This window comes from Alnus glutinosa, chromosome 12 (assembly GCF_958979055.1).
Source record: "Alnus glutinosa chromosome 12, dhAlnGlut1.1, whole genome shotgun sequence".
Classification (NCBI taxonomy): Eukaryota; Viridiplantae; Streptophyta; class Magnoliopsida; order Fagales; family Betulaceae; genus Alnus; species Alnus glutinosa.
This window is the reverse complement of record NC_084897.1, coordinates 21,887,109-21,908,950: the sequence shown is the minus strand read 5'-3', so window position 1 is coordinate 21,908,950 and position 21,842 is coordinate 21,887,109. Positions and strand designations below refer to the sequence as shown.

The following is a 21,842-nucleotide window of genomic DNA, read 5'->3' as shown; positions in this document are numbered from 1 at the left end:
ATTGAAAAATCAGGAGAAGGGGGCATTGCAAATTGTGTGGTAAATTGAAAATGTAAATGTATTTTTTCATAAGATAAATCATAAGCCATTGGGTCAATTGGTCTAGGATGCTTGGCATAACTAATCTTAGGTTAGGTGGTTTTGAATATAAAATTTGAGATGTTTTTGTTAAATTTCTAATAAAATAGGATAACATTACTTTATGTTAAATTATCAATTGAATTAAAAGCTTAAGTTTATTAAATTTATAAAAAATAATGAAATTTATTATTTAAATTAAATTTGCTTAAGCTTTGGGGATAATTAGTGATTTAACATAGTATCAGAGCAGAGATCTCGATTCTAACTACGTCTATGTAATTCACCCTACATCCACGAGGAAGAAATATTAAAATATTAATTAGGTGATTAAATTTACTTTATTGTATTAGCTTAAACTTTTAAAATAAATGATAATTTAATAATTTAGTACTAATACGTTGAATTTTAAACATATGTGTGGAAGAAATTCCTTTGATACGATCAAGTCATGCATGTTACTATAATACTAGTAGTGTTAAAAGAAACAAGCAATTTTTTTTTTTTTTTTGATAAGAGAAACAAGCAATTGGATATTCTTCTCTTTACTCTTTTTTTTTTTTTTTTAAGTGATCTTTACTCCTCTTTTTTGGTGGCCATTAAGGATTGCGTCTATTATTATTCTCTATAAGAAATATGAGAATGGAGCCTTCTAAAGTGTGGATAGGATAAAAAAACTGCCCTTTATATAAAAATTAACGCTAAATAAAATCTTATTGAGTCTTTATTTTGTTTTTGTTTTTTTAATTAAAAAGGATAGGAGTGGACGAATCAACTGTGACTACTCTATTTGGGCGTTACTATGGTAGCTCCTACCTACTGAGAATTACTCAAGAGGATCTTAGACGACGAAGAGCCGCATGCACTTCCTTAAGACTAATTGAGCCATAGCTTGACTCAGCCCCACTAGATTATTAATAGAACTCAAAATAGCTAACACTTATCAAGAGTGTGTGACTCCTATTGTGGGATTCAAACTCCTCCCTAGTGCATGCCTAATCATATGGAATTATGGAAATTGCATTGAGGCCACTACAAAGGAATACCACTTGGAAGAGAACTCCTATATAAATAAGGTGTAAAAATTTGCAAAAGCTGAGTAATCTCTCATTTTCCTTGGGATTTTAGTAAATACGTTAGTTGCAACATACCATCTCATCACGCCGGGCATGTGCATCTTTTTGTTGTTCTAAATACAAATCGATACCTTTAATTGTATACCCAGATAAGCTTTTTGGTCTAAACTCTTATCATAACAGCTTGGGTGAATGATATTTATTTGAAATTTTGAATAGTATATGGAATATATTAAGACATAGAAATAAAATCTATGTAGTAATCTTGTGCTCCTGAAGTTGTTTATTTCCGGCATATATATATGGAAAATGATTTTTCTACATCACATTACCCTACATCAATTCTACACCAAGACACATAGGGTGTGTGACCCATGCATGTGAGTCCCATATATATGGGTCACACACCCAATGCGTCTTGGTGTAGGATTGATGTAATGTAATGTGATGTAAGAATAACGTCCAATGTGATGTAAGAATAACATCCAGAAAGCAAAATGCGAAATAATTTTTGATGAACATGGTTAAAGAAGAGGTAAAAGGAAAATTAACATCCAGATCAGAATATTTGAGAACAAAGAAGACACCATCCAACTTTGTATATGTTGTGTATGAGATCTAGTTAGTTTGCTATTATAAATTTCTTGGTGAAATCTCCAGTTGTAACTTTCAAAACCAAAACTGGATCAAGGGGTACTCAAGTGATCAGCTTGAAATTGTCTTAACAGCTGCAGGGACTGATGATAGAGATTTAGATCAATTCCATCGATATTCCTACCCACACGTGCCTGCAATATTGCCTGAAATGAAATGGCAAGCCAGAGATTACTATCCTAATAGAGAGAGAGAGAGAGAGAGAGAGGCTATTAAGCCTTGAACCAATGGAGCCAGTATCCCACCTCATTATCAGGTTGGATAAGGAGTTCACCGATAAATTGGTAGAGGGAACCGACTCGAAAGCTAAGGTCCCTCAGATGCTGAGTGTTGATCTTCAGGTTGGCATTTCCATCAATAACTATGGCTATAGCTGTCTCAACAGAATACTCTTGTAGCCTGTTGGGGAACAAGAATACAAGATATAATATTCTCTTCAATGATATTGTATTATGTATATAAGATATTAACAATGAAGATAATAAAATACAAGTACTGCAATCATCCAGCCTCCCATTCCAGCAGAAACAATACATAATTGTGCAAGGGATTACAGGATTATTTAAATCTGTTGACATTTTCCAATTATAAGATCAGTTAGGATTTGAATCATATGTATAAACAAGAGAGAGCATCAACAGATGGAATAACCATTATATGAAGGCACATGGAGATGACAGAGCTCCACAATTTGTTGGCACACACCAAGATATTTCCCTCAGTCAAAAGGCAAACTGATTGGATGGTAATGAGTTCATAACCTTTCATGTAACCATGCTGAGAACAATGTATTTGAAGTTTTTTATTTAAATACTAGAAACCATATAAGTGAGAAGGATCTCCAAAGCAAAAGAAAACTATAAAATAAGATCTATTCAGGAATAAGATCTAAGACTATGAAATGCTAATTGTACCAGGCGGTTTGCTAATCTTGCAATTAAATACTCAGGTGGGCTTGACAGTATGGGCTATTGGGCTGTGATGGCATCCTTCTTCAGTATACATTATTGGATAGTTTAAAAAATCCAAATGCAAAAGTTTAGAGAACCAAATTTAACAAAAGCCTGATAACGATCAAAACTTTCCCTCCATTTAGAAATCTAATATAAATATTACAGATGACAAATCTAAAACCAAAACGAAAGAAACTATAAATTACATGGCAAGGACTATGAGTCAAATCTCTTTTGCAGGCTCTAAGTTATGACCAAGAGAACCAAAGAACTACTAGCCGGCTTTCATACCTGTTGAACCCAGACATGCTAGAATCATAGTTGTACGAAGATCATAGAAATATTGCCTATCTTTTTACTTTTATACAAAAGCCTGACATAAACCATTAACACTATCACCAACATCATCACCACCTCCAGTGCCACCACCAACATCCCTCCAAAATCTCTATCACCACTCCAGTCCCATCTCACCTTTTTTTTTTTAATATTACATCACTGCCACCAACCCCACCACCTTTGTCAGCACCTCCTCTATTGATATACAACTTCTCATGAACCAATATTGCCAACATCCTTCCTTGAGAACTTCTATTACCCTAATCTACCATCATCTCCCAAATTCAATAAAAATAACAATAGACGAATGTGAAGTTTTAAAGCTTATAAGCCTTCAACAAAAAATCCTCTGAATTTGGAAGCCCAAATAAAACCTCAGGTGGATCCTGCCACTGATGTTAAAGAAACTTGGAAAAAAGTATACAAGAGGAAGAAGATACACATGAAAATTCATGCACATGACATAGATGACCACTAATTTAGCATTGGATGGGCAGAAGTCTTACTTTCCAGTAACTCTAAGTGATGCCCCTTGCTTGAAGAATGGAGAAGATGGGTGTATCTCTTCTAGTGACACTAATGCCCCAGATTTTATTGCAGATGATGCCATTAAGCCAAACCTTTAGTTAAAAGGTAATAATGAACGTTAATTCAATAGATATATAACACATAATCACCATTAGACACACGGGGGCAGAGAGAGAGTTGCTTTATTGAAAGATACACAATCAAGAAATATCTAGGCAGCCGCACACACATCAGTTTTCACACATGTTTCATCTCTCCCCAATCAATTACAGAAATACTTAAATAGAAAAGTTAAAGACCAAATTCAACTCTGTTTGGCAGCTGAGAAAAGGTAGGCAAAGGAAAAGAAACCAAGTTTTAACTCTTAGATAATTTATTACTTATGATTCATGGACACAATAATCTACACCTATTTATGCCATACAAAACAATTTACCTCAGTGGAGTCATATCTTCCCTTTTCTTTCTTTCTTATTTTTAAAAAATTAAAAGTAAAATTTCGCTTTCTTTTCCTGTTTCTTCCTCAGTCTCTCTCAGGAACCAAAGAAAGTGTTCAAGTCCTAAAAAATCAAATCATATTTTTCTTTCAATTAAAACCGAGCCCCACAATAGTACATTTCAAGCTGCACACAAACTGTACTCAGACCAATCATCTGAAAGTTGTAAAATGCACATAACAAAGCAATGGACTCCAGCAAAAATGCAATCATAAAGAACCCAATCCCAAAAAAGTATAAAATGCAGAAAAAGGTTCACGGAAAATCAACGAAATTAAAAACAACCTCTTATTAGCTTTAAACCCATATTTGATATTTTGAACTAACACATCAGACTAAACACTAATCATAAAGCCCTTATTTTTATTTTTTCAAACCAACCACCCAATTCAGAATACCATGAAATGCAAATCGAGAAGGACATAAAATTAACAAAAACCAAATACCCATATACTGAAATCCTAAGCATACAAAGCAAAATGCAAAGTTCGCTCAGTACCTCGTCTCGGTAGATTCGGGGCTGGAGGGTTTACTTTCTCGTCTATTAAGAGAAGGCGCGGAAATAGGAATAATTGCCTTTGATTGTCATGTTATATGAGAAGCTCGAAAAGAAAAGACTGTCATATTATGGAAATATAGGAACCATCGTCGTTTTGCCCTCCATAATTCCATGAACCAGTTTAATTTTTTGGGAAAAATGCTTTCGAGGTGTATCACTTTTTATTAAATCAACTCTTTTATAAGGATTAAATTTGATCGATTTATTCTCTACACGTTTAAATATTATCAAATAGATCATTCTGTTTACGTTCTCTTAAATTTAAAATGGTACTGCATGTCATGCCCAATTAAAAGATAACACATGCCCTTTTTAATAAAAAAAGAAAAAAAGAAAAAAAATTATACTTAAAAAAAATAAATAATAATAATAATAATTTTTTTTTAAATTTTTTTATAAAAAAAACACAATAAATGAGGTGTCTGCTTTGGCTATCCTCACCTCTAAGTAGGAGTGTAAATTCAGAGCTAGTTCTCGATTATTGGCCAATAACTAAGAACCGACTCCGGAGTCCCCGGTTATTGAATTTCAATAACCGGCTCCGGAACAGGGTATCCCGGTTAACCGGGGTTAACCTAGGTGAAACTGATTATCCGAATCGGGTAGTAAAATTTTTTTTGGCCTATCTAGGTATTTGCCTTTTTTTTTTTTTTCTTTTTTTTTTTTTGGGCTTTATTTGAACAATTTTAGCCAATTTTTAAGGTATTTGGCCTAATTTAATCAATAAATTAAATTAAGGATGTAAAAATTTATGGAAAAATCTCAAAGGAAATTAAATTAGAACCACCACCGTTAACACTTTCCAAATAGGGAAAAAATTTTCACGTAATAAAATTGCACAACACAAGATATATATGTAGAACTCATACGAATAGGACCCATCACATGAGTCTTAATTTATGCATGTAGTGTTGTACATATGTTGTGCAATTTTGTTGTGCACTAATCACGACTCTTCCAAATAACATGGGCATACTGTTTCCACTAGGTTGTACCATCGCGCTCACATAATTAAGAGAAGATACAGCACAAACTCATATCGATTCACCATAAAACAAAGCAAAATACGAAATCCAGATCGGTAGCGCCCCAAGTTTCAATACCCGATTACGGATCAATAATACAGAACGAAAAGGAACAATCCACAAGATTTGGAATTTCAGAATAAACTGTATAAACCAACTCACGACAGAGTAATGCCAATTCTGAAAAACCGGGCGGTACAGTTAGTGACTCATTATCTGTCTTCTTTGCAGATTGTTCTGGTAGATTAAGAGGACTGGTTCTTCCAAATTTTCTTCTCTGTTTTTTCCACGATTCTCATTTCTCAGCAAGCAAAAAAGCATAAAACCACACACACACGCACACCAAAAAAGGGGTAACCCTTTTCCCATTATTATAATCCAGTGAGGAAAACCCAGATCTCAAAAAGGAAAGAAACGAACACAGATCCAATCAAACCAACACCAAATCACTCCCTACCCAAAATTAAGCACAGTGAGCAATCGACATTGATTCCAAAAGTTGGGATCAGGGTTTTGGGGGGCGTACCAGTGCTGGGTCGCTGAAGAAGGAAGACTGAGATTCAGAGAAAATTGCAAAAACAGAGACGGAGAAAGCCGAAAGGTACGATTGGGTGAGTCCAAATATACCGGATTCTAGCTCTTGAGGCGTGTTTGCGTTGGTGTCAGATGGTGAGGGCAGTGGAGTCGTGGGTTTGACAGTGGAGAGGATCGAGTGTGAAGGGCCCAAAGGTTTGACAGTGTGAAGAAGAAGAAGTCTTCTTTCAGTTCTTTGTGAAGGAGGAGGCAGCGGATCGCAGGTGAGAAGTCAGAAGGAAAGGTTATCGTCCGTTTGGGTCTTCCATTTTTAAATTAGAATTTAATTTTTATTCGGTGTGCAAATTTTGAAATTTAATTTTGTGAAATAAAATTTAAAAAAATTGAATAAAATATAATTTATTTTTCTGAAAAAACATACACTCTAGCAAAAAGTTAATAGAATCAAAATTTTACTCTTACATCGAAACAGATCATAAGAACTTAAGGGGTGACGAGGCGGAGCATTAGGGTAAAGGGTGGAGTAATTTATTAATTTTTTTTTAATACATTATTATTATACATCCGGAGCCAGTTATCTGGTTATAATCGGGCGCCTAAAAAATTAATACCTGATTCCGGCTCTGGGTTTATAACCGGGGACCAAACTGATTTCTCAGTTTTCGAGTTACCCGGAACTGATTTCCTAACCGGTTATAATCGGTCCGAAATTACACCCATACCTCTAAGGGGTGGTTGGCACGGCCACCCCCAGCATAGAGCTAGCCCTTACTTGGGCACCCTTGGTCAGTTGGTTTGCGCGGCAACCTAGCACCAGTAAAAATTTAATGTAAGGTTGACAAAATGATATATTTGAAAACAATTGTAATTTTAGTGGGTAAGTCAATAAAATTCAAACCTTAGAGAGTGACTTGATAAAAAGTCATACCTCATGGATCTCTGAAGCATTTTTCCCCTTTATATGTAATTGTAGTAGCGGCGTTTGAGGTTTTTATAGCGGCTTATGTTGACTTATTCTGTACAACTAAAAAGATTTTGGCGTTTCGCTACCATAAATTTTTATTGCGGTGAGTTTGACACCTTTTAATGCATCGCGATGCATTGTTTGTTAAATCATTCTCTCTCTCACTTTTATTTGAAAATAAATAATGAGAATTTTCCCACAAGTAGAAACCAGTACAAATTCAAAACATAATCATTCTTTGAGATTTAATGTGGAAATACCAGTATATAGGTTGAAAGCCAAAATAGGGACCCGTTCACAAATCCAGCACAAGGATATATATATATATATATATGACAATGACTCAATGAGCATGGAGAATCTTGATTAAATGGAAAAAAAAATGTATATACATATATTTTTTTCTTTTACAACTAGTAGTTGTAGCTGTACAGAGATTCATGAAGGCCAATGTGGCACTCGAGTAATTTTACCCAAGAAATATCTACAAATAAATATTGTTCTGTCAACTTTCTGTTAATGCATTCCTGTTTTTTTTTTTTTTTTTTTTTTTCACAATGGGATTATCTACATTTTTTTTTTAAGTGGGATTATCTACAATTGTAGGTAAAACAATGAATCTCTCATATATTATATCTACCTATGATTTTCTCTACCTTCTTAGTGAAATACTTGAGGAGCTGCATAAAACTCACTCTCATTGAATACTGGTCTCATATTGTTTTCTTCACGCATGAACTCTAAAGGGAAGGAAACAAGATGTCCCCTAATAGACTTCAATCTCTCCATTGGATCTGTTTCCTTGAGTTCTCCATTCTCAGAGGATTCTAGCTTCTCAGGGGCTATTCCTAAATCAATAGTGGTGTGGCCAAGTTTCTCCTTCCAATGGGCCTTGCTTTGCCTTAGAGCAGCTCTGCGTGCAACAGCAACATTACACAGTATGTGAGAATGAGCCACAAGTGTAGCAAAAAGGAGAGCACAGTCATGGTAGTTATCTTACCGAGAGTGTATGTGATCGTTGGGAATGGAAGCAAAGACATCTTGGTAGATGATGGAATTTTTCTGTCACATATTATAGCATGATAATTAAGTACAGGTTATGTAAAAGCAGTGAAAACTGCCTAGTTTTCCACACATTTTCTAAGATGCATATATCACTAACTTCATATCCTACATTACAAACTATACTGAAATCTCTAGAACTCTAATTTCTTCACTATGGAAGCATAGAGGCCACCAGCATTAATGTTACATATTGGATGGCAATACACATACACCACAAAAGTACAGCATACACCCCATTGAAACTAACTGAACCTGTTCTCAAAAACCTGGCAAAAAATCTCACCTTTGCAGTTGCTAACCACAGATCTTTGTACGTTGAGTCTGCTACAGGATCACTAATTTGATTGATCTGAAGAAATTAAAAGCATAGAGTGTCAGTGCAGCATATAAGGTCACCAATTAACTGATGACTATCTGTGTGAAGTACGTATGATAATGGAGTTATATGTAAGGGATGAAGAATCTCATTCAGATAGGCAGGGAGTGTAGAAACATTCATGTTTGGTTAATGTTACTAACCTCTCCTTCAGATATACCAAGGTGCTCAGACCACAGGGAGCACCGAAGAGTATAAGCAAATTTTCCAGCCCGCCAAGGCTCTCCATTCATAGATGAATCAAGAAAGTCTTTATCTTCAATTACTACTCCAATCTGAAACAGCAATGTTATTATCAAATATATTTTTTCTGTCCATTTCTTTCTGAGAAAATGAGAAAGGGAGTAAAACAACACCTTCATAAAAATAAATTAATGAGAGTTGATCTCTTCTTTTAGAGTCTATTTAAATCATTATTTTCTCAAAATTGTATCTAACAGACAATCGCCCTGATAGCATTATTTGAATTATGCTACTAAGAGGATATCTTATTTTCCTAATTTTTTCCAAGAAATGAGGCAAAACTATAGTTGACTGGCTGAATGTTCCAAGAGAAAGTGACTTAACTCGTGGGGACATTAAACCAAACACAGACACTAGGAGAAACCTTTTCCTTCCATATCGAACAACAACTGAAACAACACATCCTTTTACTAGAATATGCTGACAACAACGAGCACACAAATTGTACTTTTTACTGCAATTATCTCTACCATTTGGATTAAAAAATTGCATCTGTGCATATGGTTTATGGTAATGGATAAATGAAAACATAACAGTTCTCTGGCATTTTCTAAATCTGGGGAACAGCTTATATTCTTGGCTTAGATCACCAAGGAACAACTTCAGTAAATGCATTCCGAATTTGAACTCTTTTATATGCTCAGAAAGGTAGCCCTTGAGCTAAAGTAGAGATTATACCTCTGAGTCTCTTGATCCTAGCAAACTCCTATCATTTATGTTGGATGATCCAATCAAAGCAATTCGGTCATCTATTATCATTAATTTGCTGTGCACATAAACCTGCATACAGCATAAAAGTGAGAATCTGCAACGAGAAAAAAGCTAAATATTCATGGGAACCAATACTGTTTAATAAAAAGTGAAAAACAATCTTCTTTCGTACATGCATTAATCTGAGCTTTATTTGTTGAGTATAGAGGCACAGGTTTGGGAAGAGACAACACCTCAACCCATTACGAGGTTCAAAGGGGCAGAGTATGAAGCACATACACCACTGGCCTTTTGGTCCAGTTGCAATTATACTGCACTTAACTGTGGGAGGCAATGTAATCAATTGTGAAGAGGCTCTATGTCACACATGGTGCATGTAGGACTGCCTATGGGATAGGAGTTCAAAAGGTAAATATATATATATATGTAAAAACCCAAAAGTTCTATCTGGGACACAAAAGGCTGCATAAAATGGAGGCATGTAGTGCAAGACATTACCTGACTGGTAGCCACCGGACCACCATCGAAAAGTCTACCGTAGGATCTCAGACCAAAGAAAGAAATATAATCATGGGTTTTAGGACCAAGAATAGCATTAAGTTTATGCAGTATTGAGTGCTTTTCTCTGGAAATAGTACGATACTGCCAATGGGTTAAGGCTCTAACAGTTGCTGCACCACCGTCATCCAGACCCCCCTGTAATAAAAGTTCACAATAGAAGTAAAGGCTTAGGTATTTAAACTTTTTGTTCATTGTTTGGAAATAAAACCAAGTACAAGTACCTGGAAGCCAGGTAAGAGTGGCAAGACAACGATGACCCTGAAACACTTCTGTTGTTTATGTGCTTGCAAAATACGACTGTATAAAGCTTCTAGGACACGGTTTTGTATTGTCTCATCCCCGTTAAACCCCGATATGAAAAATTGATTCTGGAAGCAAGCAAACAATAAAGAGAGTGAGATGCTGGCCGAAAAAGACAATCAAAGTGATCCACAAATTACCCTTTTTCTCAAAAAACATATTCCACTAGTCACAATATCAATATGCTGTGCACAAATTAGAATTTTCAGCAGGACCAAGTTGTATATCTAAGGTAAGGTCAGGGGAATCTAATTCGTTTTAAACTCATCTATCAGAAATCAGAGTTAGTCTGACAAACTTTTGTTACCTCTATGTAGATAAAATGCTCTGCGTCCTTAATGATAGAACAATAAGCACTATGAATGCTTTCTTCAGTTTGACTTGTTCCAACAGACCAATGGCTGGCACTTCTAATAACCTATACATCACATATTCATTCAAGAAGGCAGAAGACGAAAGATTAAAAAGGAAAATTGAGATACATCAGGATGGAAGTAGGAATTAACAATACATAAAATATTGTCTCCTACTTCCTCAAACAAAATTCATGTTATGCTTATAGACTCCATGAGGTATAGCTAACCTGAACACGGCATGCAGTACGCGGACCAATGCAGTCGTTCCCTGCAACAGCATGATTGACTTCCTTGGGAGTTTCCCACCACTCATCTAAAGTTTTCATGCCACACTCTGGGACCGCATTTGAATCTATTTCACTTTGAAGATCGAGAGAGTCAAGGTCATTTACAAAGCCTTTAATCTCTGTATCTGCAACTGAGGCTTCAACTTCTGGCTCTTGGAATGTAGATGAGAAATTTCCACTGACCCCATTTGGCTGATCAAGAAGACTGTGATTCATATGTAGGCCGTTTAACTTTGAGCCTACATTCAAAGCCGCTAGTCCATCAGCTTCCTGAGGCAAAAGCAATGGGATATCTTCCAAAGGTGATAGTGACGAAAAAGATTCCTGCCTGCTGATGCCTTTCTGGTTTTCTTCTGAGTTCTCGTGTTTAATATCTATCTCTCTGCTTCTTCCCATGTAATGAGGAAGGACCATGCAGTGGTGAGGCATAAGCAGTGGAATTGTTTGTTCATTTGGAGCTTTGTTTCTCTGAATAAATGTTTCATTATGTTATATAAAGAATTACTTTGACACATAAAGAATATATTAACTAACCAAAGATTAACCTTAGCATGGTTCCAGCGCTGCACAAAGTGCCTAGCAACGTCACGACAGGGCGGTCCCCAAAGAGCACAATGGACATCATGCCATGGCATACGAGGATATTTTCTACGATCCAATTCATCTCTCATTGTGTCTTCCCAAGAATTTGGTTCAGATTCTCTACACACACACAAAAAAACTATTAATATCACAAATTATTAATTGCTGACCAAAGTTTATAGCTGCTTACAAGGAATGAAAAGTTTTTTATAGATTCAGTTTAATGATACCAAGGCTCGGTGGTATTGTATTTTTCTAATTATTTTAGATTACTGAATAACAAAAGTTTTCTCCCAACACTAGTTTACAAGACTTACTATAACTTTTCTGGCAGAGTCCACATGTTGAGAGTTAAATATCACTCTACAAGTTCTGAAGACGTGTATTATATATGAAAAAAGCTAGATGCATAATATTTGTACCATAATCATCTAACAGAGAAGTATATTTAGATAAACATCTAAACCAAAATTCATATCTGCTTCATTGTCTGCAAAATGTTCTAAATCATTTTAAAGGTAAGAAGAGAGATAAAATACCTTGGATTATAGTAGTCTTTTCCAGGCCATATCACAGGAGGGCAATCACCCACTCTGTGTTCAATTGTGTCATAACGGCCAAAGCATAAATCTAATCCTCCAATAAAGCAAATCTTAGAGTCAACAATGACAAGTTTTTCATGGTGTGACCTGTATGTACGCAGAAGTAATTGATGAGAATCAGCAGGAAACCAAGTTGATAGTAATTGCTAAGTATATATCTAAAATAAATCCATAGATGTCAATAAGAATTCTGAATGAGTTCAAACCACAAACCGCATACCAATAATAAACTCCAGTGGATATATGGTCTGGATATCGCAATACCCTCACATTCTCATGAATGTTAAGGAGCCTTTTCTTACTGTACATACTGTTGATTTTTAAAGCAATAGATACCTCCTTGTAAAGAAGAATGTAAATCTGCATATCATTAGCTTAAAGTTAAATCTAAATTATGCTCAAGTCCACAGAAAGCAGGCAGAATTTATTACAGAAGTAGGAAGAGAACAATAACAAAAATATGACATGAAAAGGGAAAACGGGATGAACTGAACAAAGGAAGAGACTAAGAACTGATGGTGGGCTTCAAGTTGTATCACAAGGATGATATCTGACCCTGATCCTCGAATCATCCAAGTCAGAGTTGCAATAATGAAAATTAGTCTATATCATAGAATTGCACTAAATGATGGGGATAGATGGCTGCACATAGAGCAGTTCATTCTAATGCCATTTATACATAGTAAGACTGGCAATTGAACCAGATACTAAAATGCGCATAATAACCGAGTTCTTTAAACTCAGTTGCGTAATGAATAACCAGAGATAATGTCCAACTGTCATCCCAACAGAATAAAAACAGATTGAGACTGATGCCAAAACCTTCTCATTCACAGTATTTGTCCTACAATAAATACAAACAGCATGATAAAAAATTAGGTCTAAACCTCTCTTTCAAGAACAATCCTTTTTTTTTGTCTATGAGTTTCATCACACGAGCAAGCTTAGATGCTGCTTTTCAAGTCTAATAAAGTGTCATTTCTGATCATACAACTACAGCATGATTCCAAACCCTGCTACATATTACAGTTTGTATTGATTATAGCTTTATAAGCACTTGATACAATCTATGTTAATTCTTTCCAGAAACAATTTCTACACTTTATATGAGAGTATGGCAGAAGTAAATGTAATAACAAAAGAAAGAAAAGAACCAAGTAATTTGTCTAGGTTCTAAAGGTAGACAAAGACATCAAAAAACACCCCAAAGCCAAAATAATACATTTGATCAAGAAGGAGAAAGAATCATATGTTTTTGCACCTGAACCCCTAGCTTAGCTTTTGCTTCTAGTAATGCATCAAGCTGAGAGGAAGGATTACTACCAAAAGGACGTCTTAAATACAGTTCTGGGCAAAGCCACCACCCAGTAATGAATATCTGCATACGGTTTTCAATCTTTCAGTCAAAAGGAATAGACACTGGCATGAATTGTATGCATTATGTGTTAATACAGAAAAAATAAAAAAATAAACCTCTGATTTTGCATTCTCTATTGAAGAAGCAATTACTTCAAAGGCTGCTTGCCCATCTATAAACCATTGAGCCTGGCTTCCATCTTCTATCAAACCTCTTTGGGGAGCATAGGAATCAAAACGTTGAGGATGGCACCAACTCTCTTGAGATTTTAGACCAGCATTGTTGATAGCAGTAACCCATTCTTTAACTTTGGCACTACTTGTGGTTCTTAACTTTATGCTCCGATTTCCACAAGTGGCCTTTCAACATTTCCAATTTTTTGTCATCAGAATCAAATTGAAAAAATAAAAATAAAAATCATATATTTAGACTAACTGGTATCAAAAGAAGTAAATTTCCAAATCGTTTACGACACTTCTAAAGAAGTAATTAAGCCAAAAAATTATGACACATAAAAGTATATATTAAGCCACAATCTTATAAATTTGAAATTGGCCTCCTGCAGGTTCAATTACTTATACCACCTAATTCTCTGGCAGCACAAAGTTCAATTGCTTGGGATATAGATTACCAGAACTATCAGAAGGCAATTGCATTGGACTGAATGAAAACATTACAAAGTAGTAAATGGAAAGCAAATACAGCATCAATCTATATATGACATAATGATTAGAATCTTTAAGCCTTGAAGAAGTAAAGACAAAAACAGTTCACTCACCCTAAATGCATAACGTAAGAGATTATGTTCCTTTATATGATTTGCTAAGTATACTTGTGACCCCTCCTTTCTGCTGGAGACCGGTAGTGGTAGTACATCAAAAACAATTATGTCCAAGAGTTTGGTTTCAAAAGGATCATCCATCAAGGCCAGGAAACCCGGTTTTAAAACAGCCCACACCTGCATGCAGATAAGGTGTGAATAACGACTAAATTACAGTTTACAAAGTAACCAGAGATGACATACAGGTTGCAGGCAACAAAATTCGATATTATTCTAATGTGGGCTTTAAGTGGACAGGCATTCTTAGCATAAATGATATGTTTATAATTTATGAAAGCTAAGACCAAAACAGCTTGATTTTCAAGTGGGATTCATTATGTATGACTTGACTTGATCAATTATGCATGAACACTAATGACATAGGACAATGGCTGTGATACCAAACCTGATGTAGGAGTTTTTGGACAAGAACTTATTTTAAGGTTTTGGACAAGCTAGGGATAGGGTTAGAGTTTCTACTAGAGTTTTTTTTTTTTTTTTTTTTTTTTTTTTTTTTTTTTTAATTTAAAAAAAAAAAGAATTTGGTTTGGAGGCAAAACATGGAAGAGAACTCAAGTTTTTGGATTGCTGTTAAGGGCTGTAAACAGTAACACGAGTTTTTGGGAAGCTATTTGATGGATAAGTGGTTTTGGGGATGTCTAAGATTTGAATTTAAGGGAAAGATGAGAACATAATTTAGGATTGCTTATGTATTGGTGGAGACAAATTAATAAATTGGGGTTTATCAAGACCAATGTGCTAGCTTCCAGAATACAATGGGATCTTCATAAAGTTGATCATTACGAGTGTTACCACCAACTGGATTGGGAAGTCCAGTGGCCAAAAGAAGGGTTTCAACATGCTGAGGCCAACAAATATTTGACAAATTAAAAGAGATGGTGCTGATGCCCCAGGCCCCCAACCCTTCCTTGAATAGTGTTAAAGAGTCATTCCACCAACTAGATTGGAGAGATCATTAAATGGTCAGATAGCATGTACAAATATCCAATTAGGAGGAAGCTAGATTGTGACCAATGGTCAGGATGATAATTTGTTCTCCAACACCCATTCTTTTCCAGATGCCATTTTTTTTTTTTTGAGCCCATATGCAGCCAGCATACAACGATCTAAAGAAGTTATTTAAAGTAATCTTCAACAATTGGTGTGATAAGGTTCTATTTGTCCAAAAACTTAATGAAATAAGTAGATTGAAGGCTACTAATGGACTAACGCAAGTGCCCCCATCTGTTGAATTAAATTTAGTAACTCCAGCTAGGGAGTGGATACAGACACATTGTGAAAAGTGTTAGAGAAGTTCACAGCATTCTGCAAAAGGAACCACTCGATCCTGGATTGAGCAGACATCTAGCGGACCATTCTGGTTTAGCTTCGCTCAATCTTGGCTCTAGCGGACCATTCTAGTCCAGCCCCGCTAGATCCTGGCTCGAGCCAAGATTGAGCAGATCATCAAATCTGCAGATTTGGTGCATGAAATGCCAAGATATGCCAGATGAAGTATTCACACCACAAATCAAAAAATTCATCAAAGGGAAGAACATCATCTCAAGATGGAAAGCTCACTCATGCCATACAAAACAAGTCAATCATGCACAACTGTCTTTCCTTATGTAGTGTGATATGATTCTCTCTAATTATGGAAACGTATCTCACCCCACTTGTATAAATTTCTGTCCAATTTCTAATACTTGTACATGTATTAGTGTGTGGGAAAATATATTCAAGTTCTTCTCTGTATTTTTCAAAAAAAGCACTTTCAAAGTGATGGCATCATCCTGATCATTAGGTATTTTCCAGTCTTTAGATCAATAAAAGATGCTTCAAGACAGAATTTTGAGGCATGTAACAGTTTTCCAGTTCAGGGAGTTATTCCTTGTAACAGTCTTTTAACTGGATTGTTTCTATTACATGTGGCTCTGCATCCGGCTCTGAATTCTGACAAGAAAAGTATTACTTAATTTTTGTCACAAGCACCCCCCCCTCTTTCAAAAAGATAAAAAAGAAAAAGAAAAAGAAAGAAAATTTAAAGGATAAAAGTTCAGCAACCAAACCTTTTCCCAATTGCTTTGGCAACAACTGGACCAACGTAACACCCAACATTGCACATCAGAATCAACCCTTGGTAGATGCTTCACCATTACGTAACCTTCTTTCAACTTTGAACCATACTCCCGTAAAAATGACAACTTTGAGACCTCCAAAAATTTGCATACCTACAATCCAAAGGCACTTGTCACGACAAATGGTATAAGCAGCCAGTAACAAAAGATTGATGGACAATTTGCAATAAATTTCAGTATTTATTAAGCAATGTCAAAATGCTTGCCTTGAATCAAGTTTAAAAGATCACCCCCACCCCCCCAAAAAGAAAGAAAGAAAAAAATAGGAAAGAAAAGAAAAGAAGGGGCTCGCCCAAATTCACATTCCTATAGCTGTTCAAGAACAACATTTTGGACTTTCTGCAGAAGCAGGCATAATTGTCAAATTAGCAGAAAACAACCTGGAAGAGGATACATTGATATACACAGAACTCACATTCCTCTAAAATTAGCTAAAGAATGAGACTTTCAAGAAATATCTTACATTCACAAGTAAAGGATGTGATGGTTATTGGGTAACGTTGGAAAGACCAGAATGTAAATTTCAGTTCCCAAGCATGTATATGCAGATGTTGTTATCGATATAAAAGAACCATCGAACCCCATGCCAAAATCTTTGAAGTTGAAGACGACTGGCTATTAGTTAAACTAACTATTCAAAAGGATCTAAATACAAAAAAAAAATTAAAAAATTAAAAATTAAAAATTAGTTTCATTATGGTAGAAGCACCAAATATTATTAAATGCTCACCTCCCGGGAGTTTACAATATCCATGTTTCCCAGAAAGTGATTCAGATAGCCCTGCATTGCCACCTTTGCTCTGTCTGAAATGGACTGTTGCCCTCCTAATGCTGGGCGGATTATTGGAAAAGCAGCAATTGATGGAACATTTCTGCATAATGAACCAAATCCCAAAAATCTCCTTTTTAGGCACCAAAAGAGATGCAAGAACAACAAATATGGAAGAAAGTGCTTTATTAGTTCCAAGTTCTAAACAGAACGGACAATATAGGATTAGCATTCACCTGTTTCTAACACTTTCTTCATACTGCAAAGGAATAGCTCCATCATCAGGTTCATCATCATCTTGGACCACTGCTGTTTGATCCACTATTCCTAAGCTGTGAAGCCATTCTTTAACCTTTCAGGAAAAATTCCCATCAGAAGTTAAATGATAATCATGACAGGTACACAATAATGAAGACCATGAAGTTCAAAACTGGGCTAGCCTACAGGTCCATGAATGTTAAAAAAATTGACCAGGACATGCCATGTATAATAGGCCAACCTGTTCTTGTTTCTCATATAATTCCTCAATAAATGCACGTTTCTTCAAAGCGAAATGTAAATAGAGAACTTGTGATGCTTTCTTCAGTAAACGCCACTTGAACTGTTCAATATGAATACAATCATTAATTGCACATTGTAGCTGCAAGATCTATTCTCATGACACAATATTGAATGACTCTTAAAACTCAAAAGAATATCAAACTAAAGATGCTCTAAGGACAATGGCAAATAAGATTGAAGAGTAATGTTATTCTTCACACCCATTTATTACACTATTTCACACTGGCTACTGTAGCGTGTTTTAAGGGGTTTCTTATGTCAGACACTTTAGAAAAAAAAAAAAAAAAAGCCATTTAAAACACACAATGTTAGCCGGTGTGAAGATTAGCATTGCTCAATATTGAAATGCATTAGACTTTTCATAATAAATGAACAAACAAAAAGGCCAAAATTGCAGTTATAATACCTAACTGGGACATTTTTTCTATTTGTAACTCATAATCAAAATGATCCTATAATAAGCACCCCAGTTCCAATTAAAATCATCACTTTCAACATAATTAAACAGTAATTGTTCATTTAAACAGCATTTATCATTTTTTCTGTAAATTATTAAATGCATTTTTCTGGGGTTTTTTGAAGTGCAATTATTCCCCTCAAGAATGCTTTGCCCCAAGTTCTTAAGATCAGTAATGAACCTGATTCTAGCAACTATTTAAAAAACTAACAAAAGTGAGAACTGCAAAATTCTTTAAATCTTAGCCATCTCATAACAATAAACATAGCAGAGTCAGAGAGAGAGAAAGAAAAAGAAAACTCATAAGCTCTTAACTTGATCAAAGACTAAGAGGCTCCAAACGTGTCTTAAAAACAATTTGTCATATTCCTAGCTCATCATTAGTTATCAGTTAGCTGGAGTTAAACACAACCCATAATTCCAATTCAATTGATCTCCATTTGGTTCCTATATAATATACCAAAAGTAGATAAATAGAAAGAAAAAGGGAAAAAAAAAAAAATCTCACACTCAAAATACGCCTCGGACAACTATTTTGCATAACAGACTCAAACTTTTCCTCATGTCAGAATCCCAGAACAAGAAAACAACATAACACCCAGAAACCGGTTTTCTCTATTTTCCCACCTTTTCTCATCAAACTAGACAGAAACTCAGCAAATAAAACCAAGAGATACAGAGAAACGAGAGAGAGAGAGAGTTGGTGCATGCCTGCTTGTATTGGAGCTCAATGGTGTAAGACAGAAGCATGGGGCTGATATCTCCAGTATCGGGCCGTGAAACCGACTCGATCGTGGCCGTCGGCAACTCCTCGAAGATCCGCACCTGTTCCCCACATTGCCGGGATGAGTGAGACCTTGACATCATCGGAGCCTCTGACTGTGGCACACCTCTGGCAATAAGCCTCTCCGATGACATCCCAAACTGCTCTCACGGAACCAATATATTTCAGCTTTGGCATGTGCTTTAACAGATATATATATATATATATATATATATATATATATATATATAGAGAGAGAGAGAGAGAGAGAGAGAGAGAGAGAGAGAGAGAGAGAGAGAGAGAAGAGTTCTGGTTTTTTTTTTCTGTATATTTTTTTTCTTCTAAGCGAGACAGAGAGTTTGGTTTCTGAGGTAAAAGAAGAAGCTTTCTACGACAACGATTAACGGTCTTTATAGTTTTTCGGAAAGTACAACCTTCCCGGTTCTCAAGTTTTTGGTTACCGAGGGTCACATGGGATTCCCATGTTGCTTCCATTTACATATGATGATGACATGCATCCTAGCCTTCTACGAACTGGATTATGACTAATGAAGGTTGTCTTGCTTGTGGAATTTCTGTAGATTCTAGTGGCATTTGAAGAATCAAATCAACCCATTTTGTTAATTTTTTGTTATTTAGATAACTAAGCTATGTATTGTGTGCTTGATTTCCTTGATTGGACATATGAGGGTAATTTGGTCAGCAGATGAATGGTATCATAAAACTTCCATGGAACTCACAATTTCTATTGCGAACGGCATATCCCATTGCAGAATCACCAAAAGAATATCCATCTTTTTTGTGCTTTACCACTGAGAATATGCTAAAAGCCTAAAAGGGGTTTGAGATTGATATGTCTAAGATTAGATTAATCTAATTATGTTATGCTTACATGTTTGTGACACGAGCTTGTAACCCATATGGGTTACATCCTTGAAACAAACAAAAAAAAACAGAGAATTTTTTTTTGGATTATCATGTCGAATGCTTTGTCGTGCACGGCCAGAACATCTAGCTGTTGTTGGAAATAAACACGGTAGAAGTTGGAAGGTGGCTGAGGTTTGCGTGATTATTAATTTATTAAGATTTTTGTTGAATATTTTTTCGCATAATATTTGTGTTCACTTTGGCCAAATCAATCTTAAGAACAAAGAAAGAAAATTTCATGACCAGGGTTGTGCTCCCGAGCCATTTGGTTCTGTGTCTTCTGTCCTTGCATGAAGTTTAAATTTTTGAGATAAGTGGTAATCATGGTTTCATAACAAAAGTCGGGAATTCGAACATTTTGGGATTAAGCGGTGACAAACTCCTACGGGACATAATAAAGAGCCCACTATTCCACATGCTGAAGTTGTTATTTTATCTTAATTATAGCTTAAAGGTTAAGTAATCATTTTAAAAAACTTGTAAACTATTCAAGGTTTTCAAAATAACGAATACCCACCAAACTAAATGTCACTATTCACCCGTTGGATGTTCCTAGTTGGCAAATCCTTTCCTTTTTCAGACTTTTTAAAAGCAGTGATTTTTTAGTTTTGGAACAAAAGGTACGTATAAATGTATAATGCTCAAACTGATGCTTTAAGCTCAATTAAGAACTGTTAAAATAGGATTAAGCGACGTGAAAGCTTACCAGAAAAAATGATTGAGGTCGTTGTCAATTAATAATGGCACAATAGACACTCAAATTGCTGTCAAAATTCTACTGCGCATGTAATTTTTTTTTTAACCCACTTGTTACCGAGCATTTTGCTGCAAGTTACTCTTAATTACCCTTTGATTATAACTTTCATGTACATAAATTCCAAAATTATATGTAAGTTGAGTTGAGGAGACAAATTATATGATTTCAGTGTTTGAATCTGAGTTATTGCATTGTCGTGTAGTCCATGAACCACTCGTACAAACAAAGCTTAGATTATAATCATTAGGAAAATATATGCAAAACAAAAAACTTCATCTGAAAAATAAGCACTTTTCCTGCTTCTCTAGACCCCAAATTTTCCTTGACTAAGTTGGGCCACGCGGAATAGCTATTCATTGAAAAAAGAAATAAGCTATTATTGGTGTAACACCTGAGAAAAATAAAGGAATTCAAAAATTAGAGGCGTAGAAATATTGAGATAAAGTATTAAATTTATAAACATCAAGAATGATAAACTTGAGCACGAAAAAAGGACCGAAAATCAGAACCGAAACTCGAAATTTCCAAGTTTCTACACAAGTCTTGATCGGCTGAGGAGAGGGCTAGATCGACTGAGAGAATCATACAACCCGTAAAAATATTATCGTGCGGGAAAATGAACAGTTGAGATTTGGGGTTGGTGATCTCGATTGATTGAACAATGGTGTGGTGCGCATTTAATGTGGTAGAGTGGCGATTTGATCCAAGTTGATCCGCATTTAACCTGGCAAGTCATGATTTCGATAGACCAATTAGCGACGGGACATGCATTTAATGATATCGGATCATTCTCAGTGGATCGAGTATGAGACTTGATCGACCGAGCTCAAGTTACATCAACTTCCTAAGCCTATTTACCGAAAAACTTAAGTTTCCATATATTCGTCCGCGGGCTTGAAAAACTAAGAGTGAGGCTGAGAGAAGGGAGAAGGGAGAAGGAAAGAAAGAAAGAGAAGGAAGTGGGGAAAAGCTTTGGGGAAGCAATCTAGAAGGAAAAAACCCT

At 35.6% G+C, this 21,842-nt stretch overlaps 2 protein-coding genes across 3 annotated transcripts; both read right to left on the bottom strand.

The window, feature by feature from the left end:
- Positions 1 to 1,678: 1,678 nt before the first annotated feature.
- LOC133852233 (CST complex subunit TEN1) lies at positions 1,679 to 6,537 on the bottom strand. 2 transcript variants are annotated; one of them, XM_062288942.1, is made up of 4 exons: positions 6,236 to 6,537; positions 3,607 to 3,720; positions 2,054 to 2,207; positions 1,679 to 1,954 (listed from the first exon to the last, which is right to left on the bottom strand). In XM_062288942.1, exons 2-4 carry the CDS (start codon positions 3,708 to 3,710, stop codon positions 1,841 to 1,843), a joined length of 372 nt encoding a protein of 123 aa, XP_062144926.1. In that variant the 5' UTR covers positions 3,711 to 3,720; positions 6,236 to 6,537; the 3' UTR covers positions 1,679 to 1,840. The 2 variants fall into 2 exon arrangements, with proteins under 2 accessions (XP_062144926.1, XP_062144927.1); XM_062288943.1 differs by lacking the exon at positions 6,236 to 6,537 and adding an exon at positions 4,625 to 4,691.
- A 1,035-nt stretch (positions 6,538 to 7,572) lies between these two features.
- Positions 7,573 to 19,375, bottom strand: LOC133852229 (phospholipase D zeta 2-like). The gene is made up of 20 exons (XM_062288935.1): positions 19,104 to 19,375; positions 17,874 to 17,975; positions 17,611 to 17,726; positions 17,336 to 17,477; positions 16,537 to 16,698; positions 14,426 to 14,605; positions 13,764 to 14,006; positions 13,552 to 13,668; positions 12,511 to 12,650; positions 12,228 to 12,377; positions 11,652 to 11,808; positions 11,047 to 11,574; positions 10,771 to 10,881; positions 10,385 to 10,531; positions 10,101 to 10,298; positions 9,570 to 9,671; positions 8,792 to 8,923; positions 8,556 to 8,621; positions 8,208 to 8,269; positions 7,573 to 8,120 (listed from the first exon to the last, which is right to left on the bottom strand). Exons 1-20 carry the CDS (start codon positions 19,308 to 19,310, stop codon positions 7,868 to 7,870), a joined length of 3,315 nt encoding a protein of 1,104 aa, XP_062144919.1. The 5' UTR covers positions 19,311 to 19,375; the 3' UTR covers positions 7,573 to 7,867.
- Positions 19,376 to 21,842: the final 2,467 nt, after the last annotated feature.

Coding starts and splice junctions, on each gene's coding strand:
- LOC133852229 (XM_062288935.1), bottom strand. CDS start 19,310: ATGTCATCGGAGAGGCTTATTGCCAGAGGTGTGCCACAGTCAGAGGCT. Junction 17,727..17,873: donor TATATGAGAAACAAGAACAG/GTTGGCCTATTA, acceptor TTTTCCTGAAAG/GTTAAAGAATGGCTTCACAG. Junction 8,622..8,791: donor TTGGTATATCTGAAGGAGAG/GTTAGTAACATT, acceptor TAATTTCTTCAG/ATCAATCAAATTAGTGATCC.
- LOC133852233 (XM_062288942.1), bottom strand. CDS start 3,710: ATGGCATCATCTGCAATAAAATCTGGGGCATTAGTGTCACTAGAAGAG. Junction 2,208..3,606: donor TCACTTAGAGTTACTGGAAA/GTAAGACTTCTG, acceptor GTTCCCCAACAG/GCTACAAGAGTATTCTGTTG. Junction 1,955..2,053: donor TTATCCAACCTGATAATGAG/GTGGGATACTGG, acceptor ATTTCATTTCAG/GCAATATTGCAGGCACGTGT.